We start from the raw sequence: 27,550 nt of genomic DNA, 5'->3' as shown, positions 1-27,550 counted from the left end.
CTCCTCGCTGCGGCCCCGTGATCGCTGCTGGACGGCGGGGGGTGACCATGCTGCTGGCGCCGCTGCTGGCGAGCGGGCGGCTCCTCCTGGTCCGCGGCAAGGAGCTCCGCGTCCCGGCGGCCACCTTGTCCTCGGGCGCCCGGCGCGCCAGGAAACAGCAGGTAGCGAGCCTCGGGCGCCCCGGGGAGATGCGGGGGGAGCTGGTGGGTGCCGGGGAAGGAGGGGAAAGCGGGCATGCCGGGAGCAGCAAGGGAGGGACTAAGCGAAGGGCGGAGAAGCATGGCGGAGCAGCGGCCGGCTGGCGACAGGAGAAAGGTCTTGGCGCGCAACGCGGGGGTAGCGTGCGTCTTTGCGCGCGTCTTTGCGCGCTTGGGGTGGGGAAGGTCGGCTGGGGCGCGGGGTTGCTGGCGCAGCAAATGCTGGGCTTGCCCCGGTGGGGCGCCTTTGGCCTGCCAGGCATGAGAAGGAAGCGGCTTTATGGGCCAGAAACTGCGCTTCCGTGGAATCCTAGCATGGTATAGTTGGAGGCTCATGTAGTCCAGCCCCTTGCGCTGCAAGAATTTTGCATGCCAGAAATAACCCCTGCCTCCTATTAGTTGAATTAAATAGCTGCTCCTTCTCACGGGAAAAAAGATACTCTGCACATGGCCAAAGACACTAGGGAAGAGGCAGTGCCTGTCCTTGGCTTGTCTTTGCATCCTAACCAGGAACCGTGGTTTGTAAGAAATTCCAGTAGTCTGTTAAGCAAGGCAGCTTCAGAGTTCACAGGTTGCAACTGGTAGGTTTTGAAATGGACTACTAGAGCAGGGCTGGGGGACCTGTCACCTGCCAGGTGTTAGACTAAGGATACCAGATTTTTTTCCAAAGAATCTGGGGACAATTTAAAAAAAAAGGGGGGGAATATTAAAAAAAGAAGAAGTAATATCTTCCCTTTTGTGGTCTCCTCTGTCACATGGCCTCCCTCTGGGTGCCATCCTGCTCTCTTGGAGCGCTAGCCGCCATGGAGTAGGCATGGGTCGGGCCTGGGCTCGGCCACGTGTCCTTGCCCTCCCGGTGTTCTCCTACCTCTCCTCAGTGGTGGCGATGTGGCAAGGTTGGGGCTCCCCTTTTTTTTCTCCTTCCTCTTTCTCTCTCTTTCTTCTCCTCCTCCCTGCATCGGCTCTGGGGTTTTTACTGGCCTTGGAGCACCACTGGGCAGTCAACCGGGTGGCCGGGTGCTTTCTCTCCTGGCTCGATTTGGGTCGCGGTGGGGGGGGGGGTCAGCGGTTCCCTCAGCTGACGCGCCAGGCGTTCCCGGTTCCCCTGTGGCAGTGGCAGTCTCAGCAGCCCAGAGCCAGCCTGGTAGCGCAGTTGGCTCTGGCTGGCTTTAGGAGCTGCTCGCTGCCGTGGCGCCCGCCATTTTGCCTCACCGAAAGTCCCCATATGATGTGTCTTGTGCCGTTGAACCAATCACGCAACATTCATCCCCTACTAATAAATATACAACACTTAAAATAAAAATCCGGGGACATTAAATGAAATCCGGGGACGGATTTTTGTCCCGGGACAGATTTGTAAATCCGGGGACTGTCCCCGGGAAACAGGGACGATGTGTTGGACGGCACCTCCCATCACATGAGACACGGTGGAAGTCGTACTGCAGAAACATCGATAACGGCCACAGACAGGTTCCCCACAGTTTATTTTGAAATTTAAATCATAATTCCAGGTTCACACATAAAGACAACTTGGGAATCGGGGCAAGTAACATTGAACCCCAGACCTGACTGCGTGGGAGGAGGTTAGGGTGAACTGTGCAAGTCTGCTGTCTCCATTTTGTTTCTGTGGGTAGTGCTAACCTTGGTTTTAGCATTTTGTGTGACTGTGGCAACCCAAACAGAGGGTTGTATCCATTGCATATGTGGAACAATTTCTGTGAGCCCAGCTGAACTCCCCTTTATGCCCTAAGTACCTCTGAAATGAATGGGGAAATAAGGCTCTCAATGGCTCCATGTCACAGTGGATATATATTACTTCCATTGTACTTCTAAATGTCAGTTACTGAGGATCATGCATGCTATTCTGCTCATTCCCACTTTGTGGGCTTCACATAGGCTGGTGTGATCCAGCTGGGCACTTGCGTTTTTATGTAATAAAGGCCATTCAGTAGCTACAGAGGGGCTTTTGTGTCTTAGGTCTCTGTAACATGAGCAGTATCCTGTGGATCTACTGTGTCCTTGTCAGGAGCCAGAAACCTCTTGGAAATAATCCTGCTTGCTTTGTTCCATTTGGTTTGGGCCAACCTAAATTGAGATGAGGGACGCGGATGGCACTGTGGGTTAAACCACAGAGCCTAGGACTTGCCAATCAGAAGGTTGGCAGTTCGAATCCCAACCTAGCAGTTCAAAAGCATGTCAAAGTGCAAGTAGATAAATAGGTACCGCTCCAGCGGGAAGGTAAACGGCGTTTCCATGCTCTGCTCTGGTTCGCCAGAAGCGGCTTAGTCATGCTGGCCACATGACCCGGAAGCTGTACACTGGCTTCCTCGGCCAATAAAGCGAGATGAGCGCCACAACCCCAGAGTCGGCCACAACTGGACCTAATGGTCAGGGGTCCCTTTACCTTTACCTTAAATTGAGATGAGCAACAAGGTACAATCATACCTCGGGTTGAAGTAGCTTTGGGATAAGTATTTTCGGGTTGCGCGCTGCGGCGAACCGGAAGTAACGGAGTGCGTTACTTCCAGGGTTCACCGCATGCGCAGATGGTCAAAATGACGGCACGCGCAGGTGCGGGTTGCGTTCGCTTCTGGATGCGAATGGGGCTCCGGAACGGATCCTGTTCACATCCAGAAGTACCACTGTATATCAGAAACACAACACAAGGCTTTCACCTGCCTGTTTTTGGAAAGGAGCCCAATCTTCCCACAGACTTCCACCTCTTGGCCACACCCAGTCTTAAAGAGCTCCGTTTATAGTTAATGAAGTGGGCAGGACCTGTTAGGAGACGTTGCAGAGGCAGGGCTAAGATTCCCTCTTCTATAAAGGCTGCAGACTCTGCCGAGTGCGTAGCTTCAAATACAGCTGGCAGCGGATCAGCACGGCAGTGCCATGGGTGTAAATAAGGTGCGTGGTAAGGGGGGAATTGTGGAAAGTGTTCAGTTAGCTGGTTGATGGCATGTTTGCAGAGGGCTGGAGAGTGTGCAAACCATGTGCATTATGTCCGCGCTATGAATAGGAGTTTAATAATAATAATAATAATAATAATAATAATAATAATAATAATAATAATAATAATAATAATAATAATTTATTATTTGTACCCCGCCCATCTGGCTGGGTTTCCTCAGGCACTCTGGGCGGCTTCCAACAAAGATTAAAAATGTGCCTGCTTGTTTTAGATATTTTCCTGAAGCATTGCTCTTGTCAGAAAGCTGGCATTTTATGAGCTGGCTTAGGCAGAGATGCACTTTTATGGACATGGCCATCTAAAATTGTGTTTTTTAAGGTACCCAAAAGGCAGCTAAGGTTGAAATTGATCTAGTAATAAAAAGTGCTTAGTTGGAACACGGTCGTGCCTTTTTATTTTTATTTAGCTTGAAAAACATTGACTGAGAGAGTCTGGATACAGAATGAAGTGAAGGATGTGGAATGAGTGCTGGGTACACAGCGAAACAAGGATAAATTAAACCTTTTGTTCTGCAATTGCTTTCATTGTTTGTGGGCGCCTTGAGTTGGTCAAACTGGATATTACATTTCACCTGTTATAATTGCTCTCTATGTTTTACATACATTATAAAATGAAATAATAAAAAATGACAAAAAAGAATATTGGATATTACAGGGCAGTCTCTCTTCCCTTTCCCAGTATAATGATTTTTTTATTTAATTTTTTAAGCAAAAGCAATCTGGGCAGGGGGCAAGTTTGAGATGGAGAGTCTGCTTGCTTAAGCTATTTGTCTCTGTAAAATATTCAGTCCAAGGATGTGAAAAGCAGCTCAGGGAGTATGATTTTGGGGTTGTTCCTCTCCAGGCTGCTTTTCATATCTCCCCCATCCCAGACAGGGAAGAAAAGCAAGTTGAATTCAGATTTTGAGCTGAAAAAATATCGAGAAGGAAAAGCTCTTCCAGCTACTTGTCCTCTCTTCAGGTCTGTATCCTGCCTAGGCCATTTTGATTTCAGGATACAAAACCGAGAGGGAGGAAAGAATAATGAAAGGACCCCTTGTAACATCTAGTTTGGACTTAGGAATGCTGCTGAGGCAAGCTGAACAGCTGAAGGGAGAAACCGGGTCAGATCAGATGATATTTTCCCCTGTGAAGGGGGCAGGGTGGGCAAGATCATGTCTACTTTCCCAATGAGTGTGCCTGTCCTGCCAGGATGTCTGTGTCTAATGTTCAGTGTGCATCTTCCTGAACAGCGCAAAGAGTGTGGTACTTCAATTAGTTTGGATGTGTAGGTCAGTTCAGATGTGCAGATATACAGTGGTACCTCGGTTTACATACGCTTCAGGTTACAGACGCTCCAGGTTACAGACTCCGCTTACCCAGAAATAGTGCTTCAGGTTAAGAACTTTGCTTCTTCAGGATAAGAACAGAAATCATGCGGCGGCGGCGCAACGGCAGTGGGAGGCCCCATTAGCTAAAGTGCTGCTTCAGGTTAAGAACAGTTTCAGGTTAAGAACAGACCTCCGGAACGAATTAAGTACTTAACCCGAGGTACCACTGTATATGCCTTACAATTTCTCATCCTAAAGACTTCATATTGCTTTACACGTTATATGCAGACTACTTGACTACTTGCAGATTAGCATGTTCATTCCAGAATAAGCTTCGCACAAAGGTAGTTTTTCAGTGGTTCATTCATTGAAGTCGAGGTGTGTGCACAGACTGGTTTTCCAAAGCCCTTTAAGGCAAAGTGCAGCATTTAAAAGTTGACAAGTGGCTTTTCCTTGCTCAATAAATAACCAAGCGGACTTTGGTATCATTCTTCTCATCATCTTCCTTGGTTTTCCTAACTGGTTCTTCCACTCATTATTCCCCCCACCCCCTATACTTATCCATGAATTGCTAACTAGTTTAAACTTGTGCAGTTGCAAGCTGTGATATAGATCGCCCATCCAGTATTTGCCATGACACAGAATATTGCTACATAAGGAACAGTCTTTAGACCCAAAATGGGAACTTGCTATAGAAACTACACCAGCCTTTGGTAATAAATTAGTCAAATGGACCAATTAAAATCTGTCTCCCTGATGTTACAATATCCCATTTTACATTTCCGTTGAGTTTCGTTTTGCCTGCAGGTCTTGAGTTCAACAGGAGGCAGAATGTTTTATGTCCCAACTTGCGCAATGCTCTTACCTGATTTTCTCATGCTTGGCTCAATCTCTATTTTTTTTTTAAAAAAATATTTTTATTGGTTTTTGACATACAAAATTTATAAAACATACCACACAATTTATCACAAATACATTCTTATTGGACTTCCATCAGCACCTCTGACAATCCTCCGTCTTCTTACGCATTTCCTAACTTAATATTGCCGTCTCCACTTCTTACGCATTTCCTAACTTAATATTGCCTTTACATTTTTTACATTCTTAACATACCACGTCTCTTCCATTTTTGCAATATTTCTAATATTATTCCTCACAGAACTTCTTGCAAACCTACAAACGTCGTCTGGCCATCACAAATACTTTTCAAATAATCCTTAAATTTACTCCAGTCCTCGGTAAACTTCTGGTTCCGCCGGTTTCGGATCCTTCCCGTTAGTTTGTCAAGTTCCGCATAGTCCATTATTTTCATCCTCCATTCTTCCATCGTCGGTAATTCTTGCTTCCATTTTTGGGCCAATAGTATTCTTGTTGCTGTTACTGCATATAGAAAAACCTTACATTACTTTCTATTTATATCGTTTCCAACAATACCCAAGAGAAATGCTTCTGGTTTCTTTATAAATGTATATTTCAACATTTTTTTCAACTCATTATATATCATCTCCCAGAAGCATTTCACCTTTTTACATTCCCACCACATGTGATAAAATGTTCCCTCTTTTCCTTACATTTCCAACATTTATTACTGACTTTATACATTTTTGCTAACTTCACTGGTGTAATATACCATCTATACATCATTTTCATCACATTTTCTTTTAGTGCATTACATGCAGTAAATTTTAAGCCTTCCTTCCATAATTTTATCCAATCACTCAACTGTATATTATACCCAAAAATCTTTGGCCCAATGAATCATAAGCCGCCTTAATTCAGCCACATAACTACGACTTTTTCCTAATCATAGCCTTCTGCTATCTGTGCTCAAATCCAGATCACACCTCGAAAGGGACAACTTCAAAGAGTTTGCCGTCAGCAAACCCCACTTGCCAAGGAACAATCAGAAGTGTGGTTGAAGCCTTTGCAGGTGCATTACTCCCTGCCCCACACCTGGCTGTACATATGGCAGCAGGATGGAGTAGGTGGGCATGGTTAGGGGAAAACTGGCTCTTGGTCTTGCACGATGGAAGTTGCCCCCCACTGTTTTGCAGTCTAGCCCAGCCTTTCTCAACCTTGGGTCTCTAGAGGTCATTGTACTACAACTCCCATCATTCCTATCTACCATGGCCAATGGTCAGGGATGATGGGAGTTGTAGTTCAGGAACATCCAGGACCCGAAGGTTGAGAAAGGCTGGTCTTAGACTGTTTTCTGAATTGCTTTGTTCTGTTTCTGGGATGAGGAGCTTGTGACTCTCCCCTAATCACTGACCACCGCATAGCTGTCAACATTTCCACTTTTTAAAGGGGAATTCCCTTATTCCGAATAGGATTCCTCGCAAGAAAAGGGAAAGGTTGACAGCTGTGGACCATCAGTCAGGCTGGCTAGGTCCGGGGCTGTTGATACAGCATTATAGTCCATAGGGAAGTTTTTAATGTTTGATATTTTATCGCTTTTTTTGTTCTGTTGGGAGCTGCCCAGAGTGAAGGGGAAACCCAGCCAGATGGGCAGGGTATAATTACCGTATTTTTTGCTCTATAAGACGCACCAGACCATAAGATGCACCTAGTTTTTGGAGGAGGAAAACAAGAAAAAAAATATTCTGAATCTCAGAAGCCAGAACAGCAAGAGGGATCGCTGCACAGCGATCCCTCTTACTCTTCTGGCTTCTGGGATAGCTGTGCAGCCTGCATTCACTCCATAAGATCCACACACATTTCCCCTTACTTTTTAGGAGGGAAAAAGTGAGTTTTAGAGAGCAAAAAATACGGTAGTAGTTATTATTATTATTATTATTATTATTATTATTATTATTATTATTATTAAAAGCTCCTCCTTCACCACCCTGCAAACCCCTGGAGGTAATTTGCAGTTGCTTTGTAGGACAGCATCTAAAAAGTAACCCTCTTTTTCTTTTTCTTTTAAAGGGCCTTGTCCTAGGAGTCTTTGTCGGCAAGAAAGAAGAGGGGCCTGTCCAGTTTACCGAAGCAGGAGACGCTTTTGACAAAGTCGTGTCTGGGAAGCTCAGAGAGTTGCTGGCAATGTAGGTACCAAAACAGGTTCCCTTCTGTTTATTTGGCAGTCATGAAATAGCATGAGACCATCCAGGGATAAGCAAGCCTTGTACATAGCTGAGGAGCAGATACCTGCTTATAATGTGGGATAGCTCAGTCGGAAGACCATGAGACTCTTAATCTCGTGTTTGTTTTGTGTTCTAGTTCAGGACCTCCACTGAAGAAAGGAAAAACCCGCATCTTTCATGGTTTGCATCAGGTACGGATTTACTGTTTTCTTAAGTATGTTAACCTAACTTATGCCTCCAAAGCTGTTGTTTTAAAATAGCAATTCATTGAATATTTCAAAGTATTTCATTGCATTCAATGAGACTTATGAGTATCAGGTTGCAGTCAGCACTTTTTTTCAACTCCCCGACACTTTCCTATCTGAAAATTTTCTTTTATATGATCGTTCACGTGGTGTAAAAGTCACTTTTGGAATTCTAGTGGAAGCTAGTGGAAGTTTAGCACTAATTTCCATGTCAATTGCTTCCAGGGAAAAAATCCACTTGAAACCAAGTGAAGGGAAAACTCATATTAAGAAAGGGAAAATAAAAATCCCTTTTACTGATGAGTTTCCATTTACTTTGGTTTTGCTGTGCTCTCCATAAGTATGAAGGGAATGGCAGTGGCTTTGGTTAAACTGCCTTTCTGCTACATGAATAACTTGCAGTGTGCACTATTTTGCTAGTTATATGAGGCAAAAGGTGCAAAAGTAGACACTCGGATGATTGGAGTTCAATACTTGGGTAATACTTGCTTAAGCAAAGTATGGTGAAATAAGGAGTCACAATGGGCAGTTGTCTACAAGCTGATCATGCCGAGAGCATGCTGAAGGCTGCCTAATCAAAATGCACATGTGCTGGGAGCTGGAGTGATGTATGCAATGTGTCCTAAAATGTCGTGTATCCTTAAAATGCTATGATCGGATGCTTTGAATTCTTCCTGTCTTTGAGATGGCTATAACTGCAGTTCCTGTGTGTTGTGGTGTTATTTCCAGCAACACTCTCACCTTTTGTGATCACAAAATAAAGTCTTTCTTGACTTAACCATCTCTCTCTCTCTCTTTGGTGACTGACTTTAACCCAGAGAATTGTGGGAGTTTTGTTGTATTATTTTCCCCTGGTTTTCATGGCTAGTATATTCCATATCTTTCTAACTGACTTAATTGCTTCAAGAATGGTTGGAACTTTCAGATATTTTGATTCTAATACTGCTCACCCAACCAAAGGCTATATTATATGTACGGTTGTCCAACTCGGGAGATTAAGAACATCAGCAGGTCTCCAGTGTTTGCTACTTGTCAATAAATAAGCATGATGGTATCATTGCAGCTTTGCAGTTCCAAATTCACCTTTCTTAATTTGTAATTGCATTTTTCTGTAACGATCTTCTCAGTACATTTGAAACCCAAAGACATTTCTTAAAGATGGGGTTTCATGTCCCACATTCGCATGTCAAAACTAGGGGGCAGTATTGAGGCACACAGTTCTTTCATCCCATTCTCATGGTTGAACAGGGCAACAGAAGCACACCTGCCCAGGTAAGGTGGTGACTTGTCTGAAGACATGTGCTGCTGTGTCATGGGTATGAATGGAAATAAGCATGACATGGCAGTATAGCAGTCAAAAAGCCATAGCTCCACAATTCATCAGGTAAAAGGTAAAGGTAAAGGACTCCTGAGAGTTAAGTCCAGTCGCGAATGACTCTGGGGTTGCAGCGCTCATCTCGCTTTACTGGCCAAGGGAGCTGGTGTTTTGTCCACAGACAGTTTTTCCAGGTCTGTGGCCAGCATGACTAAGCTGCTTCTAGCGAAACCAGAGCAGCACATGGAAATGCTGTTTACCTTCCCACTGGAGCGGTACCTATTTATCTACTTGCACTTTTTGGCAAGCTTTTGAACTGCTAGGTTGGCAGGAGCTGGGACCGAACAACGAGAGCTCACCCTATTCGAACCGCCAACCTTCTGATCGGCAAGCCCAAGGCTCAGTGGTTTAGACCACAGCGCCACCCGCCAATGTTTGATACTTGTCAATAAATAAGCATGATGGTATCATTCCAGATTTGGACTTCCAAATCCATCTTTCTTAATTTGTAAGTGCATTTTTCTGCAGTGATCTTCGCAGTACATTTGGAACCCAAAGACATTTCCTAAAGGGGGTGTTTCATGGCTCACACTTGCATGACAAAATTTGGGGCAGTTTTCAGGCACACGTTTCTTTCCTCCCATTCTCATGGTTGTGGTGTAAAAGGAACATTAGAAATCGAGACGGAAGCACTAGCATTGTGACCAGGGAAACTGACACAATAATCCCTGTGCTAAAAGGCACCCAAAGGTCACCATACCATAGTAACACTGAGAAAGTGAAATCTCACCATTGCCTTTCCAGCAGCTATTGCTTTTTGATTCTTTGGAACCAACGGGATGCAGCCAAACTAGACAGGACTGAGGCAGGTCCATGTGCAGAGTGGGGTTTCCTGCTGAATCCTTATAAGGTGGCACTGAACCTAGGATGGGAAAAAGAGAATTAAAATCCCACCTTCATCCCAAACCATTTCAGGTTCAAACGGATGTGGGCAGTGGAAGAAAATAGTTCCTCCAGGCAGCCCATGCTGTGTTTTAAAATCTCCCCATCCCCACTTCATGGGGAATTAGCAGAACCTACTGGTGTTCATAGGGATGTGGGTGGCGCTGTGGGTTAAACCATAGAGCCTAGGACTTGTTGATCAGGAGGTCGGCGGTTCGAATACTCGCGACGGGGTGAGCTCCCATTGCTCGGTCCCTGTTCCTGCCAACCTAGCAGTTCGAAAGCATGTCAAAGTGCGAGTAGATAAATAGGTACCGCTCTGGCAGGAAGGTAAATGGCGTTTCCGTGCGCTGCTCTGGTTCGCCAGAAGTGGCTTAGTCATGTTGGCCACATGACCCCGGAAGCTGTACACCGACTCCCTCGGCCAATAAAGTGAGATGAGCGCCGCAACCCCAGAGTTGGGCACGACTGGACCTAATGGTCAGGGGTTCCTTTACCTTTACCTTACTGATGTTCATAGCTAGGTGCTCTCTGAGACTACCTCAAAAGTAAGGCTTCAGACATAGTAAAGGGCTCTTGGGTGCATGTGGTGGTTCAGAGATAAGAGCAGTTGAACAGTTATTGCTGAATTGGCAAGATAGGGACAATTAATGCTGAGTGAGCAAAAGAAAACTGGAATACTGAGATAATGAGGGTTTAAAAAAATAATGAAGAGGAACTTGGCCTGAATGTCACTGAAACCAGCGTTTATCTATTTATTCTGAGGTGTTCTACAGCTGCTAATCAGCATTTATGAGTAACATTATTATGATGCAATCTCCTTTAGAGTGAACCTGAGGTGCTTAGAGCAGCATTGGGGAATCTGTGGCCCTCCAGAGGTTGTTGGATTCCAGCTCCTCTCAGCTACAGCTGGCATGAATAATAGTGAGGAATGACGGGAGTTGTAGTTCAGTAACCTCTAGGGGGTCACAGGGTCAATAGTCCTGCACACATTGAAGACTAGATCTTTGGTGTGAACATAGAGCACTGCATAAAAGATTTGGAGCAAGTGTTTTCTTGGCAGCGAATGTGTAACAGACCCGCAGGATCTGCACCGAGTTCTCCTGAAGTCATTTTTAGGAATCCTGTGCTTGGTGCTAATCTTTTATATGTGACCCTTTGTGGTACCTTTCATCGTTGGGCTTACTGTCGTGCTTCTTATACATCAAATTGGGTGGATGTGTGTGTATATAAAAACAGTTTTTATGTCCTTCCCACTATTCCTTTTTGTCATTTTTGAAAGGGAAGAATCTTGCAAAGGGTTTCAGTTACTCATCTGTGCTGAGAGTTGCTTCAAGAGCCCAGTGGCGCAAGTTTAAGTAAATATCTAAAGAAAGGAAGTATGCATGGGTAATTTAAAAGTTTGGAAATCATGGCTGGTGCAAGATCATGTGATGTTTGTGTGTAGGAAAAAGTTTGGATGTGAAGAGTAGATTTGAGGTTGTTTGTGATCATGTGGCATGTTATACTTTGCAGTGTCCTGAATGTCTCTTGTTTCTTACCTCTTGTGATTTCCAGTTAAATGGCCGTGTCAGATTCTTCTTTTATAAAATGTGTATCTCCTTTATTCAAGGTAGTTCGTCATTCAAACAACACCTAAATGATACAGATGAAAAGAAAACTCGAATTTTAAAAAGCAGTTTCTTAAATATGCTGAGTGACATTTTCTTAAAAATTAAACAGGGAGGTGCTTTGTTGTGCTGCCTCAAAGTGACCACCTAAAAGCCAGGCCGGGGCTGATAGAAATTGAAGTCCAACATCTGGAACCCTACAGTTTCCTCCATCTCATCTCCAGGGACGGACTCTTAAGACGTTCAGATCCCTGTGGAGCCTTAAATATAAGCTTCCCATTAATTTCAGTTGAGCTTCTGCAAGGGAACATTAGTGTATTCTTGCACGCTAATAACGAAAAAGCAACACAAACGTATTTCAAAGTATTCTTCATAATTACAGGGTGTCGTTGGTTTTCCTGAAAGGATTAAATAAGTTTCTTTGCTGTTGGATTCCTGCAGGACTTTTCAAGCGTAGTTGTTGTTGGCTTGGGCAAGAAGGCAGTCGGAGTGAATGACCAAGAAAACTGGAATGAAGACAAAGAAAACATACGGGCAGCTGTTGCAGGTCAACTTTTTTTTTTCCTTTTCTTGTGAGTTGTTCTGTAATCTATTAAATGGGACGTGCTGCATTCTGAAGATACCTGCTGGTTTCAGAGCTCGTGCCTCTTACAGTTAGTGACCCAGGCTGCACTCCTGTACCTACTTGTTGTTTAGTCGTTTAGTCGTGTCCCACTCTTCGAGACCCCCTGGACCAGAGCACGCCAGGCACTCCTGTCTTCCTCTGCTGGTAGCTTCGAGAACACTGTCCAACCATCTCGTCCTCTGTCGTCCCCTTCTCCTTATGCCCTCCATCTTTCCCAACATCAGGGTCTTTTCCAGAGAGTCTTCTCTTCTCATGAGGTGGCCAAAGTATTGGAACCTCAGCTTCAGGATCTGTCCTTCCAGTGAGCACTCAGGGCTGATTTCCTTCAGAATGGATAGGTTTGATCTTCTTGCAGTCCATGGGACTCTCAAGAGTCTCCTCCAGCACCAGAATTCAAAAGCATCAATTCTTCGGCGATCAGCCTTCTTTATGGTCCAGCTCTCACTTCCATACATCACTACGGGGAAAACCACAGCTTTAACTATACGGACCTTTGTTGGCAAGGTGGTGTCTCTGCTTTTTACCTACTTACCCAAGGTTAAGTCCAATAGATTTCAGTAGGAATTACTTCTGGTTAGGCCTCTGCTGCAAATCAAAGCGTTCTCAGGCATTGCGTGCAGATGTGGCTTTTTAAAATGCCAAATAAGCATTATTATCACCCAAGGTACTAATAATGGCATGCGCTCAAAATAATGGCTGCAGACTTTGGCCTGTTGTAACTGCTCAGTCATCACTGGGCCACAGGCCAATTGTGGGTGAGGCACTCTCTCACTTTTGCTGAATTGCCTGCAGGTAGAAGTTGCTTGATAAATGTATCCGAAGTGCACTAATGGGCCATATATTAATAAACCAGCTTCTCCTTTGAGTTGCCTTAACTCGTGACATGAACTTTACCGAGTTGATTTGTAATACCGGATAGACAGAGCCTGATTAAATTTTTTAAATCTGCCCGTTCCCTTCCTTTCTCTTTTCCCCCACCCCCCTCCAGTCCTTAATGTTTCAAACGTGTATATTATTTTTCAGGCTTAGAATAAAAAATGTAAGCAATAACAAATCAAAGAGAGAAAGAAAGAAAAATCAGAATTTAACAAAAATAATTGATTATAGAGTGCAAGGGGGGAAAGGTAGAAATGAATATACAGAAGTCGAATTGCTGTGGAGGGAAGTAGAGGGTGGGTGATGGGTTTTATAATTAAGTGTATAATTATGCAAATGTTGTAATTTAGACATTATATTTTATGTGAGGGAATCATTGGGAATTTTGGTTATTATGTATATATGTTAAGTTTCAATAAAGATCTTTGAAAAACAAATAATAATTATTTTTCAGCTGGATGCAGGCAGGTTCAGGACTTGGAGGTCCCTTGTGTGGAAGTCGACCCTTGTGGCGATGCTCAGGCTGCGGCGGAAGGAGCTACCCTAGGACTCTATGAATACGATGAACTGAAGCAAAAAAAGAAGCCTGTGGTGGATGTTCAGCTCTACGGGAGGTGATTGGCTGAGAAATAACATTTGTATGGTGCCGGGATCCTCTTTCCCTTAAAAAGGGCTCATCACATGCTGAAAGAATATGTAAAGGGGGCTTGGGAGGGGAGAGACATGGATTAGCCCCATCTGCTGTTGGTGATGTCCACAACAGCCATGCCCCCTCCCAGTGGCGTAGCATGGGTTGTCAGCACTCGGGGCAAGGCAAGTAATTTGCACCCCCTAACCCGTGGATTTGCGCCCCCTAACCTATGGATTTGTGCCCCCTAACCCTAACCCCCAGATGTTGCGCCCGGTGCGGCCGGCCCCCCCTGCACCCCCCACACTACGCCACTGTCTCCTCCCCCAGTATGTGGGTTCTGTGTGTGTCGACAAAGGGGCAACCGTGCCCAGTCAGGCTGGCCTCTACATAAAGGAGTTGTATGTGCATATATTGGCATACTTATGGGCCTTCATCACATGCCAGCTTAATGCAGGGGGCACTGTGGGGGTTGCTGGTTCACACATTCTTTCATTGCATGGAGGGTGTAATCTGAACCCCCTTTTTTGAGTTCAAAAACAAAATGCCCGGGTCTTATTTGCAAAGACTTCCTTTTTATAGGAAGGTGAGGCATAGAGGGACGCGGGTGGCGCTGTGGGTTAAACCACAGAGCCTAGGACTTGCCGATCAGAAGGTCGGAGGTTCGAATCCCCACTAGGGGGTGAGCTCACGTTGTTCGGTCCCTGCTCCTGCCAACCTAGCAGTTCGAAAGCATGTCAAAGTGCAAGTAGATAAATAGGTACCACTTTGGCAGGAAGGTAAACGGCGTTTCCGTGCGCTGCTCTGGTTCGCCAGAAATGACTTAGTCATGCTGGCCACATGACCCGGCAGCTGTCTGTGGACAAACGCTGGCTCCCTCAGACTATAGAGCGAGATGAGTACTGCAACCCCAGAGTTGTTCGCAACTGGATTTAACTGTCAGGGGTCCTTTACCTTTATCTTTTAAGGCCTAGATAAATGAGATCTGTACGAGAAGTGAGAATCAAGCCTTCCAAATGAAAATGAATTTGCCAGTAGAAAGAGAGTCACTGATTTATGGCATTTCAGTTCTGTGATGATATTTTATTGATTATCCTCCTGTATTCCTGTTTAGCGATGGAGCTGAGGCCTGGCGGAAAGGCCTTATCTATGCCAAGGGACAGAACTTGGCCAGATCCCTCATGGAAGGTCCAGCCAACCACATCACGCCTACCCGATTTGCTGAAATTATTGAAAAGAAACTTAAAAGTGTCAGTAGCAATGCAACTGTCCATGTAAGGTAAGTTCAGTTGAAATAATTTTCTCACAGTGGCATGAGTGAGAACTCTTAGATTTGTGCCTGCTTTCAGTTGTTTGCTGTGATGTACTGATGGGCCAGCGCTGCTTCACAGATCTCTCCTTGGGTTATCTTTGCTGGTAGCATTAGGGAATTGGCGCAGGGGCGCCGACTTATAAAAAATATTGGGGGGCCCATACCGGGGTCCTGCCCCGGGAAGTTTTCTAAATTTTAGATGAAAATTAGTGAGTTTTAAAGTTTTTTAAAAGTATTTTAGAGTCATATGATCAACATTAGAACCCCAAAAACTTGACTCTCTATAACTCCACACTCCGGGAAACTCGACAAGCCTGAAACACTTTTTGGCTTTGAAAAAAGAAACAAAACATAAACACGCACGGTATTTTCGTAAAAAGCTAATTTAATTTACAGTAACAATTATGCTTATAGACTATTACAGAGCAGTGAATATATAGCTCTGAAAAGACTGAAATGATATTTAAATAAATCCTAAACTATCATTAAAAGAATAAAACTTAAAATATTGCTGTCGCACAGTAATAGCACTTTGATTAATAAGTGAAATAGCTAATTTAAGCTTACTTTGAATAAGGCTGAGGGTTCATTAAATAAAAATAATATCTAAAAGTTAATGCTTTAATACAGTTAATAAAGTTAATACAGTATGCCTAATACTGTATGTAAATACTGTAATACTGTATGTAAATAACGGGCTTTAATTGGGTCTTACACCCTAAAAATATTTAAGTATTTGAAAATAACTAATACAGTACTATAGTAATATAGAAATACAGTACTAAACTAGTACTAATATTTCGAAACTGAAAATTTAACATTCTGTATGTATTTAATTCTCTATTTTATAAAGATTTTTAATATCTGACAGTGAGTTTGGAGTAGCCCAATGCAAAAATCCTGAGGATCCATGTGAATCCATGCTTTGTAACCATGTTTTTGCACCACTGTGACCCTAGGCAACAGTGGGTGCGTGATTTTTTTGGTGCAAGATGTAGCTATGGACATGCTATGTGATCTGATGGTGAATTTGGGGTGACCCAATGCAAAGATCCTGAGGATCCATGTGGATCCGTGCTTTGTAACCACGTTTTTGCACCACTGTGACCCTAGGCAATAGTGGGTGCGTGATTTTTTTGGTGCAAGATGTAGCCATGAACATGCTATGTGATCTGATGGTGAATTTGGGGTGACCCAATGCAAAAATCCTGAGGATCCATGTGGATCCGTGCTTTGTAACCATGTTTTTGCACCATTGTGGCCCCAGGCCACAGTGGGTGCGTGATTTTTTTGGTGCAGGTTGTAGCCATGGACATGCTATCTGATGGTGAATTTGGGGTGACCCAGTTTAAAGATCCTGTGAATCCATGCTTTGTAACCACGTTTTTGCACCATTGCAGCCCCAGGCAACAGTGGGTGTGTGATTTTTTTGGTACAGACTGTAGCCATGGACATGTAATGTGATCTGATGGTAAATTTGGGGTGACCCAATGCAAAAATCCTGAGGATCCATGTGGATCCGTGCTTTGTCACCACGTTTTAAATGGGGAGGGAAGGAAAAACACAGAAGGGACAAGAAGCACAAGAGGGGTGTGCGGAGAAGCAGCTGGCTAAGAATGCAGGGGAGGAGTTTAACGGGGTGGGGGGGAGGAAAGGAAGGCAAAAGTCCCCCCCCCCCCAAGCCAGCCCTCTCTCTCTCTCTCCCACCTGCATGTTTTTCGGCTGCCTGCGAGTTAGAGAGGAGGAGGTGGTGGGCTGGAGCCTGCACGCAGTGTGACTAGGAAAGAATTAGAAGCAAGGACTCGATCCTTTCCTTAACCCTCTGCTTGCCAGGAGGGCAGGGGATTCCCTGCTCTTTGTTGAGTTTGAGCAAACGCAGCAACAGAAGCGGGTGGGCAGTAAGACCCTGAGGCAGAATGCAGGAAAGCAGCAGCTTCTGCCTTCCCTCCGACCGCCCGACCGCCCCGATCTTATTTTTGCCTGATTTTTGCCCCTGCGCTCCGGCTCCAGGGACCACACATTCGCTTAATAACACGCACAGACATTATAGAGCGAAATTTACGGTAATAATTTTCTTAAATTATTGGGGGGGCAGAGCCCCCCCAAACGAATTTTTGAGGGGGCTCGGGCCCCCTCAGGCCCCATGGAGTCGGCGCCTATGAATTGGCGTGTATTGGTCCTCCATTGGAAAAGGATAAATTTCCTCACTTCAGCTACAGTAGTCCAAAAAAGTTTGATGCAAACCACTGGGACCTGATAGCTGTTGTCAAGTTATCATTTTAAGCTTAAAAACCACAAATACTGCAGCAATTAAAATCCACCAACCTTCCAACTGCTATGAAGTCTTATGTAAATACATCTTTCTCTGCTTTTTGCTGTCTGGAAAGTCCTGGCTTTCAGTTCAGTTTTAGTGGTTCACCCAATCAAAGCAGAATTTTTGGGACGGTTCTTTACTAAATTGGCTCTAGGTGGTTTGCCAGAAGCTTCAAAAGGGCAACTGCCCATGTTACTTTTCCATCTATGTTTCTTCCCCTGCCTCTTTCCTTTCCTGCCCCAAGCTTGCTTATACAGAGAAGCTGCTTTTTTCATATACAGAACAGAACTGTATCCATCACCAGCTTCATTTAATGAGAAGGCTGTTTCGGTTTAACTTTTGTGGTCAAAAACCGCAGGAAAATCACTTTTAAAATGCCTTATAAACAGAATAGAGCAAAAGGTTAAGCTAGGTCTTTTGCATTGTAATTTTGCCCTATAATTTGGGCAATGCTGCGTTGCAGATAGATTGAGACTCTGCCGTTCAATTTGTGCCCTTTTGCAAACTGGGGGTGCTTTTGCATTGTTCCAGGGAGAAGTCCTGGATAGAAGAAAAAGAGATGGGATCGTTCTTGAGTGTTGCCAAAGGCTCTGATGAACCGCCTGTCTTTTTGGAGCTCCACTATAAGGGAAGTTGTGATGCCAGTGAACCTCCAGTGGTGTTTGTTGGGAAAGGAATTACTTTTGATAGGTAAGTATTGTGCATACCTTGGAAGCAAAATCTGAAAATCCAGATTATCTTTATTCTTTAGTCTATGTTATCTTTAGTCAAGAAGGAAAAGAAGCAAACTGAGAACTGCCTTTTCTCCAAAGTACACATATTTCACTTAGAGCTGTTGATTCATTTGCAGGGTTACTGGGTGATTAACCACCTTTAATGATTAATCAGTTAGGTTATTCAACATTACTTTGACCCAGTATTGGAAAAACTAGCATAGATTTTGGTTTTATTTATTATAATTATATCCCCATTCACACATGTTAATCGCTCAACCTGAAGCGGTGACTTGCATGTGTGAAAACAGAATTTTTTGTATCGCCTGGAAATCAATTCTTTATGTGCTGCCCTGAGAACTTCTGGCTTTTGTTGTATAGTTGAACACAGGCAGTTATCTAGTATCTGCTTCCAGATATTTCCTGCCAAGTTTGTGGACTCCATAGCACAGTGGGTAGCAGTAATCTGTGCCCTCGCATTCCTGAAAGGATCCAGCAGAGGCATCTGCCAATAGAAGGTGGGAGTTGGATTTTATTAATTCCTGCCCTCTTTGTGACCCCCACCAATCTGTTCCAGAGTCTTGGGGGACCCTTGGAACAGGAGAGGTGGTACAAGCAGCTGCAGGAGAAGGGGGGATTTGTGAAAACAGCTTCCCACCCTCCTTCCATTCACAGATGCCTCTGCTGGATTTGTAAATGGAGGGACACAGCTGCACACAACGCAATTCCATGTTTTCCATGGTTGTGCCTTTTTTGAAAGGGGAAAACGGTCATTTTCTAGCGAAGGTATATTTGGGCAAGATATGGGAAGGGAGGTGTTGGTAGTTGCAACCATTTGCGTTCAGAAACCGGAGCCATCCATTCACACCTGGTTGTGGCAATCTGTGACTGCTTCTTTCCAGTGGTGGCATTTCCATTAAGCCGTCTGCCAACATGGATGCCATGAGAGCCGATATGGGAGGAGCAGCCACCATCTGCTCTGCCATTGTGACAGCTGCGGAACTGAAGTTGCCCATTAATTTAATCGGTAAGTGGAATAGGAGGAGCGCCTGAAGAATGCATAAAAGGAGCCGGACACAGAAAGACCCATGGGGGTATTTGTGGGAATGTTTAGGGATGTGGGGGAGGATATATTGTCTAAGATATCCTATCCCAACTTGTCTTTACAAGTTCAACAAAATCAGCAGAATTAACATTCCCCCTTTTTAAAAACACATGCACAGCAGATAGCTTGCTCAGACTTGTTAGGAGTCTCTGTAAATATTTCCTGGTATTTTCGCCGTTTAATCCCTCCTAAAATAAAATGCTACGCAGTCTTCTGTAAAGTATAAAACGTTTACTCACAAGTAATCATCTGTTCACACAAAGGTTCCCAAAAGGCAGACTTGAAAGGTTAGAACATACAGTGGTACCTCGGGTTACATATGCTTCAGGTTACAGACTCCGCTAACCCAGAAATTGTACCTCGGGTTAAGAACTTTCCTTCAGGATGAGAACAGAAATTGTGCTCTGGCGGCACAGCAGCAGCAGGAGGCCCCATTAGCTAAAGTGGTGCTTCAGGTTAAGAACAGTTTGAGGTTAAGAACGTACCTCCGGAACGAATTAAGTACTTAACCCGAGGTACCACTGTAGTTTAAATGGGGCGACTGTCTCCTTATGAGAGAAAGCCCCCCTTTTCTTCTCTTGGCCTGGAGCCAAGGGTGCATCTTAGTAGTGCTGTTGTTAAGATGGCATTGATAGAGACAAGAGGGACAAGATGGCCGCCAGCCTGTGGTTCTGGTTGTAGCATCTTCTTGAGAGGTTGCGCCCATCTCAAGTTACACATAGGAAGTTTCATCTCAGTCCTGGAAAGGAGGAATTTCCAGCTGGAGGACTGAAATAACCTTCATGCCTACTCTAGCCATGTTGTGTTTGACTGCACCCGATTCTTACATCCCACAGTATTTCAGTAACACGCTTTCCAAACATGCCTTATATTGAGACGTGTGGTAGCTCCACCTAGCCCAGATTTTCTGCTCTGACTGGCAGTGTGACCCTCCAAGATCTTGGACAGAGAAGACATTCCCTGATCTGCTGTCTGGAGAGCCTAGGAGTTGAGCGTAGGACCTCACGCACACAAACAAAGCACGCATTGGCTGCTATGGTGCTTCCCTGAACCTTCCTGCAGCCTTGGTTTGCCCCAGGGCTGCTTGCTTGTACTCCAACCTCTCTGCAGTTTGTTGGGGTGCTGAGAGTTGTTCAGTGACCCCTGTTCCCCTCGCAAAGGTAGAGTTTCTAGAGTGGTTTAATGTGGAACTCTTGGAACTGTAGATCTTTGATGGGAATAGGAGACCCCATGCAACTCTCAGCTCCCTTAACAAACTGTGTTTCCCAGGATTCTTTAGGGGAAGAAGCCATGATGGTTTAAAGCGTCTTAAGTGCCTGGTACAGGTTGGGCCTTGGTTTCCAATAACTTGGCACCAAAGGTAAAACACATCTTCTAAATAAAATGTCAGTACAGTCGAACTTCTATTTACCACTGTCTCTTCTGATGGTCGTTCCAAGTCGCGACTGCGGCAAACCCGGAAGTAACCGGCGGGTTTGCCCTCATTCGCACATGCGCAGAAGCGGGCAATTGCCACCCGTGCCAGTGCACAATGGCGCCTCTCCCAACGACCCGTTTCGACCTCCGGAACGTATTATGGTCGCAAATGGAGGTTCCACTGTAGTAGAAAAGGTTTCATCAAAGCTTTGAGGTAAACCTTCAAAACAGAATTAAAGGTAAAGGGACCCCTAACCATTAGGTCCAGTCGTGACCGACTCTGGGGTTGCGGTGCTCATCTCGCTTTATTGGCCGAGGAAGCTGGCGTACAGCTTCCGGGTCATGTGGCCAGCATGACTAAGCCGCTTCTTGCGAACCAGAGCAGCGCACTGAAACACCGTTTACCTTCCCACCGGAGCGGTACCTATTTATCTACTTGCACTTTGACGTGCTTTCGAACTGCTAGGTGGGCAGGAGCAGGGACCGAGCAACGGGAGCTCACCCCGTCGCGGGGATTCAAACCGCCAACCTTCTGATCGGCAAGTCCTAGGCTCTGTGGTTTAACCCACAGTGCCACCCGCGTCCCATCAAAACAGGATTACTAAGCTTTTAATAACAAACACCAAATAATGTCGGAGTGTGATGTCAAATTGCAACAGCAGTTGACTTTTCCCCCCAATCTCAGGCTTGACACCCCTTTGTGAAAACATGCCCAGTGGGAAGGCCAACAAGCCTGGAGATGTCGTGAAGGCCATGAATGGGAAAACAATTCAGGTATGTTTTTAAGATGCTTGTGTAAGCAAAGGAGGTTTGAGCTGCGTTTGGACTGGCAGTATCGCATTAAGCTGAGCCAGACAATTAGTTTTTAATGCTCTCTTGTGCATTAAAAATTCAGCCCTTCCTGCAGCTGGAACTAGAGCACCAAGGAATGGGCTGGTTTCAACCCTTTCTCTCTGATGCGTTGGATTTCGTTTTAAAATTAGCAGTGAGTTTTTAGCGCAAGGGGATGCTGTGGAAGCAGTTGCACCCAATCGCATGCAGTCTAAATTGACTCTGTCCCCATTCGACCACCTTCCAAGGGCCCAGGCTAGGAGTCCTTAGGCAAACTATTATTGCTCAGCCTCCCCTCCTCTCTCCATTCACAGTGTGAGTAGAAAACAATAATGGTGCTGGCCAACTTTATAGGGCTGCTGTCAGATTGCTAAGAAAGTACAGTATGTGTGAGGAGTCTTGAACACTATAAAGGGCTATTGAAATGCTAAGCTATTGGCTGGTTAATTATTTTTTTATGGCATATATTATTTTTAATTAAATCGTCAAAACCAGAGGCCTTCTTATTGGGAATCACAGGATCGGCTATTCCTCCGAAGGCGAAATATATTTTTCTATATGCTACCATTTCCGCGAGGATTTTAATTGCGGGTAATTGGAAAAGTGATAAAACCCCTTCGAGGTCAGAATGGCTACAGGAGCTAGTAGAGTACGCAGAATTAGCCAAGTTAACTGAAAGAATGAAAGAGAAGTCCAAACAAGTATTTATTACAGGCTCTTAAAAACAACTGTGGAAGTCTAAACTCGGTCACTGCTTTTGAATAACCTCTGTAGTTGTACTAAGTAAGAAATAAAGATACAGGAGAAATGATATTTTACTGTAAAATGAATAGATAAAGGTAAAGGGAACCCTGACCATTAGGTCCAGAGTCGTGGCCGACTCTGGGGTTGTGGCGCTCATCTCGCTTTACTGGCCAAGGGAGCCGGCGTATAGCTTCTGGGTCATGTGGCTGCTTCTGCCAAACCAGAGCAGCGCACGGAAACACCGTTTACGTTCCCGCTGGAGCGGTACCTATTTATCTACTTGCACTTTGATGTGCTTTTGAACTGCTAGGTTGGCAGGAGCAGGGACCAAGCAACGGAAGCTCACTCCGTCACAGGGATTCGAACTGCCAACCTTCTGATCGGCAAGTCCTAGGCTCTGTGGTTTAACCCACAGCGCCACCCGCGTCCCTTCAAAATAAATAGATTTATGCAGAAAGTTAGTAGACTATAAATGAAGTATGGAGAAGACGGGAAGTCAATGAATTACAAGAAGATTTATTGTCAATTATATAAATTTATCTTTTTTGGTTAATGGTGTAATTTGTAACAAATGACGTAAATACTCTTTTTTGCATTTTGTTGGTGTGTAAGAACAAATAAAGCAAAAAATAATAATCATTCTCTTATTTTGGGGGGTGTTCCTCATCTTGAAAGGTTGACAACACAGATGCAGAAGGAAGGTTGGTTCTGGCGGATGCTCTTTGCTACGCACACAGTTTTAATCCACGAGCCATTGTAGATGCTGCTACATTAACAGGTACCTATTCTTATTTATTTCTTTGAAGTTTCTGGCTTCCACATTCAACTCCAGATGTGGAATAGCGTTGGGATAGTCCTCAGGCCATGCTAAACTAGTTTAGCGCTACATGTATGGTTTCAGCAAGCATGAAGTGTCCGTCACCCAAGCCTCTTCTGGGGAGGATAAAACTTAAACACAATGCAGAATTCCCCCAAAATAGACCAGAGTTAATTGTATTTCATCCAGCAGAGCTTTTACTGCTGCTGAAGGCAAATGAACATAATGGTCACAAATCCAGTACATTCAGGATTGGCACAGTCCATAAAAAAATCCAATTGCAGCACTTACAATGAAACTTAACAATACTTATAATAAGACTAAACCTTAACACTACAGCACACCAGAACAAAGAGATAGAAAAAGTGAGTGAGTGAAACCCAGGCTCCTTCTGGCCTGATTATTATACAGTAGTACCTCGGGTTGCATATGCTTCAGGTTACAGACGCTTCAGGTTACACACTCCTTTAACCCAGAAATAGTACCTTGGGTTAAGAACTTTGCTTCAGGATGAGAACAGAAATCGAGCTCCAGCAGCGCGGCGGCAGCAGGAGGCCCCATTAGCTAAAGTGGTGCTTCAGGTTAAGAACAGTTTCAGGTTAAGAATGGACCTCCAGAACAAATTAAGTACTTGACCCGAGGTACCACTGTAGTCAGCATGATCTTGACAGAAAGATAACAGAACCAGTTTAAAGCAGCTGTACTCAGCTTCCCAGAAGAAATAACCCAAACAAAAAGCTTCTGCCTGTTTCTTTCACACTTTCTGTAACCCTCTTGAATCAAGTAGAATGAGAAGCACATCAGATCAATACGAAGAAATGCAAACTGACAGTATCAGGCTCACATGCTCTGCTCTTCTCCCATGTAGCCAAGAGGATTTATGCCAAGTTGACTTTCTTCAACAAATCTTGACTTAGCATTACTCGCAGACCAAGAATCCTGGTTTAAAACAAAAGTTACTTAAACAAGCCAAGATTACAACCCATAATTCAGCGTGTTTGCAACTAAGCATTATTTGTTTTGAACTAGACTGTAGATAGGAATGCATTGCATCTTCAGGAACAAACCAAAGTCTGACACAATCCCGTGTGTAAGATTATGCCTTCTGTAGGTCATAGAAATGTGTTTAGAAGCAGAGAGCAGAGAGCAAAAGAGATTGTTGTCACTCCCTATGAAATGATGGGTTAATAACTTGATCTGTGCAATATTGTATAGGTGCCATGGATATCGCACTAGGATCTGCAGCGACTGGGGTTTTCACCAATTCACACCAGCTGTGGAACTATCTGTATGAGGTATGTTTGCAGCACAGATAAACAGATGTGAAGATGGCTACTAACTTAAAGGGCTTTAAAGAAAGGACCAGTGTTAAAACTTGGGTCTGCAGCTGTTGTTGAACTACAACTCCCATCATCTCTAGCCATCAGGACCAGTTGTCAGGGATGATGGTGGTTGTGCTCCAACAACAGCTGAAGGCCCAAGTTTGAGAAGAAACACTGTATTAGACCAATATTATTGGGAACCTGTCAACAACTGTTAACCACAAAAGCTGAAAAAATGGAACCTCCTGTTTGGAAGGTTATAAACCTCTTGTGAACTAGGTGTTGAGAGCAAGCTCCCAGCTTGTTTTAGCCATTCCCAGAGTGTTGTGCTAGATTAATCTTTTCCCCCCATTATGTTTTACTAAGTTTCAACATTCTAAACATGAACAATCAAAACACAATTTTGACTTTTCTGTTATTTTTATTGACTTCCCACCCCGTTTTCCATGGAGTTTTGTTTCTTTCCTTTGGCTACACGCTATCTTCTATCAACTAATTCATAACCACAATGTTATAATCTAATTACTTCTGTTGCTTATAGCTCAAACATGCTCACATCATACTATATTTCTTTAAATAGTAAAAAAAAAAAGGCATCCATTCTTCCACAAGGCACTCAATATTAGATTCTCTTAATTTTGCTGTTAATTTTGCCAGTTCTGCATAGTCTATTATCTTACTTATCCATTCTTCTTTGGTTGGAACTTCTTCCTTCCATTTTGTGCTAGATTAAATCTTTTACCTGATGCACAAGGCCATTCTAAAATGCTATGCAAGAACCTTATAATTGTGAAACATAATTATATAGCACTATAGTATTAATTACAGTTTTTAAGGATGTTTTGACACCATGCTCAGGTCTCTTTGATCCTGTCTCATTCATTGATGTCAGGGAGAAAATGGCAGTTAAAATCATTTTTAAATGTTGCTAAAAGTGTTTCTGTTTTTGCTGATGATTTTAATATTTCATTGTAAACTGCTTAGGTTTCATTACAACCAAGTAAGTGGTTTATGAACTTAAAGTGAAACAATCTTATCTGTTGAAGTTTTTCATGCTACTGACTTCCTTTACTCACAAGGCATTTACATTTGTAGGCTAGCATCTTGACAGGAGACCGTGTTTGGAGGATGCCTCTCTTTGAACATTATACAAAACAGATGACGGACTGTCAGCTTGCAGACATCAACAACCTTGGAAAATACAGGTAAAGCTAAAGGGACCCCTGACCATTAGGTCCAGTCGCGGACGACTCTGGGGTTGCAGCGCTCACCTTGCTTTATTGGCCGAGGGAGGCAGCATACATGTGGCCAGCATGACTAAGCCGCTTCTGGCAAACCAGAGCAGCACACGGAAATGCCGTTTCCCTTCCCGCTGGAGTGGTACCTATTTATCTACTTGCACTTTGAGGTGCTTTCGAACTGCTAGGTTGGCAGGAGCAGGGACCGAGCAACGGGAGCTCACCCCATCACGGGGATTCGAACCACCGACCTTCTGATCGGCAAGCCCTAGGCTCTGTGGTTTAGACCACAGCAACACCCATGTATGAAATATAGTCATCCAGTGTTGTTGCTGCTCCTACATTTAAACCACTCTTGCCAGTGCATACAATTTAGGAAGAAAAAGAGGAAGTGCATAAGGAGATGACTCTCTGGCTGACCTTCTATTCCACAGGTGAGGAACCTGTGGCTCTTTGGATGTTGGACTCCCAAGTTCCAACATCCCCAGCCAAACATGACCACGTGATCAGGAATGATGGGAGTTGTGCTCCAACAACATGTGAAGGGCCACCAGTTCCCCACGCTTGTTTTATTCCTGTTCAGACTGGGGGGAGAGTAATAACTCTCCGACTGGGTCATGGTTCATGTTGGAATGAATTGGTGAGCAGAGGCAATGCAGCTGACCCTTTGGAATTTGCTCAGTACAAGAAGAAATGTCACTACACACCAGAGTTAAGGAAGCTAACTGTGGTTTGATGTCTGAATTGAAAAAGGCTATACAGTTGTATCTTGGTTGCCAAATGCCTTGGAACTCGTACGGTTTGGCTCCTGAACGATCGAAAACCGGGAGTGTTCCGGTTTTCAAACTATTTTTGGAAGCTGAACGTCCGACGAGGCTTCTGATTGGCTGCAGGAGCTTCCTGCAGCCAATCGGAAGCCGTGCTTTGTTTTCCGAACATTTTGGAAGTTGAACGGACTTCTGGAAACGATTCCATTCGACTTCCAAGGTACAACTGTAACTTGCAATCAGCCAAGATTTTTTTTTTAAAAAAAGATGTTTGAGGTGGGTTTGTAAATCATGGCTTGTGTTAACTATGGCCTGGCATCGTGATAAACCATAGTTACAGCTATTAACTCTGCTTCCGGAGGCTACTGTACCATGAAGATGAGAGTGTACTTACAAAGTTGAGTGCTGAGAGGAGAAAATGAAAGCAGGCAAACCAGTTTTCCTTTTGCACTTTTGGAAGCACAAGTTATGCTTTGAATTTGAAACTATTGCTGGTGCAAACCATGGTCTGATGATATGTCTGAATTAAGCCTCCTTGGTGCTTTACAGTTTGGTTTATAATTCTTTACTCCTATAAGTAAACAGATAAAAGTAATCCACTCATATTTTATGTTTCTTTCCCATTAGATCTGGTGGTGCATGTACAGCTGCTGCATTCCTGAAAGAATTTGTGACCGCCCCTCATTGGGCTCACCTAGATATTGCAGGTGTGATGGGAAATAAAGATGAGATTCCCTACCTCCGTAAGGGCATGGCAGGACGGCCCACAAGGACTCTAGTAGAGTTTGTTGCTCGACTGAGTCAAGACAAGCAGGCATTCAGAAAATAGTTAGATGTGCAATTGTAGAACCTCCCAGCCTTACAATCAGTTTGAGTTAATTTCAAAACTGCTGAAGCAGTGTGTGTATTAATTAAAAAGAAAGGAAAAGAAAAATATCCACAACATGGATTTTTCAGCGTATTTCTAAATGCAATGATGAACTGTAAATTTATTTTGTTAAAAAAAACCCTTACTGAGCAAAGGATCTCTTATACTTCCCTTTTTTATGATAACAGACATATGAATATTCTGTTTAGACATTTAATATTGAAGGAGAGATCACTTTGAACTATCATGTTTTGCAACTTCAATGGAAACTAAAATTGTCACAATAAATATCTATTTGAAAA

At 44.1% G+C, this 27,550-nt stretch overlaps 1 protein-coding gene across 3 annotated transcripts; it reads left to right on the top strand.

The window, feature by feature from the left end:
* LAP3 (leucine aminopeptidase 3) lies at positions 1-27,550 on the top strand. 3 transcript variants are annotated; one of them, XM_081925666.1, is made up of 13 exons: positions 1-161; positions 7,406-7,521; positions 7,697-7,751; positions 12,114-12,219; positions 13,628-13,787; positions 14,916-15,080; positions 17,959-18,117; positions 19,043-19,167; positions 21,347-21,435; positions 22,912-23,014; positions 24,269-24,348; positions 25,471-25,580; positions 27,008-27,550. In XM_081925666.1, exons 1-13 carry the CDS (start codon positions 48-50, stop codon positions 27,207-27,209), a joined length of 1,584 nt encoding a protein of 527 aa, XP_081781792.1. In that variant the 5' UTR covers positions 1-47; the 3' UTR covers positions 27,210-27,550. The 3 variants fall into 3 exon arrangements, with proteins under 3 accessions (XP_081781792.1, XP_081781793.1, XP_081781794.1); XM_081925667.1 differs by lacking the exon at positions 1-161 and adding an exon at positions 220-315; XM_081925668.1 differs by lacking the exon at positions 1-161 and adding an exon at positions 2,991-3,104.

Source organism: Podarcis melisellensis (assembly GCF_964234715.1).
Source record: "Podarcis melisellensis genome assembly, chromosome: 9".
In the NCBI taxonomy this organism is placed as follows: Eukaryota; Metazoa; Chordata; class Lepidosauria; order Squamata; family Lacertidae; genus Podarcis; species Podarcis melisellensis.
This window is presented reverse-complemented; position numbering and strand designations above follow the sequence as displayed.

What these genes read in the sequence shown, in the direction of transcription:
- LAP3 (XM_081925666.1), top strand. Translation starts at nt 48, where the DNA reads ATGCTGCTGGCGCCGCTGCTGGCGAGCGGGCGGCTCCTCCTGGTCCGC. An exon ending in AATGCAACTGTCCATGTAAG is followed by an intron (nt 15,081 to 17,958) that starts GTAAGTTCAGTT and finishes GCATTGTTCCAG; the next exon opens with GGAGAAGTCCTGGATAGAAG. An exon ending in TGTGGAACTATCTGTATGAG is followed by an intron (nt 24,349 to 25,470) that starts GTATGTTTGCAG and finishes TTACATTTGTAG; the next exon opens with GCTAGCATCTTGACAGGAGA.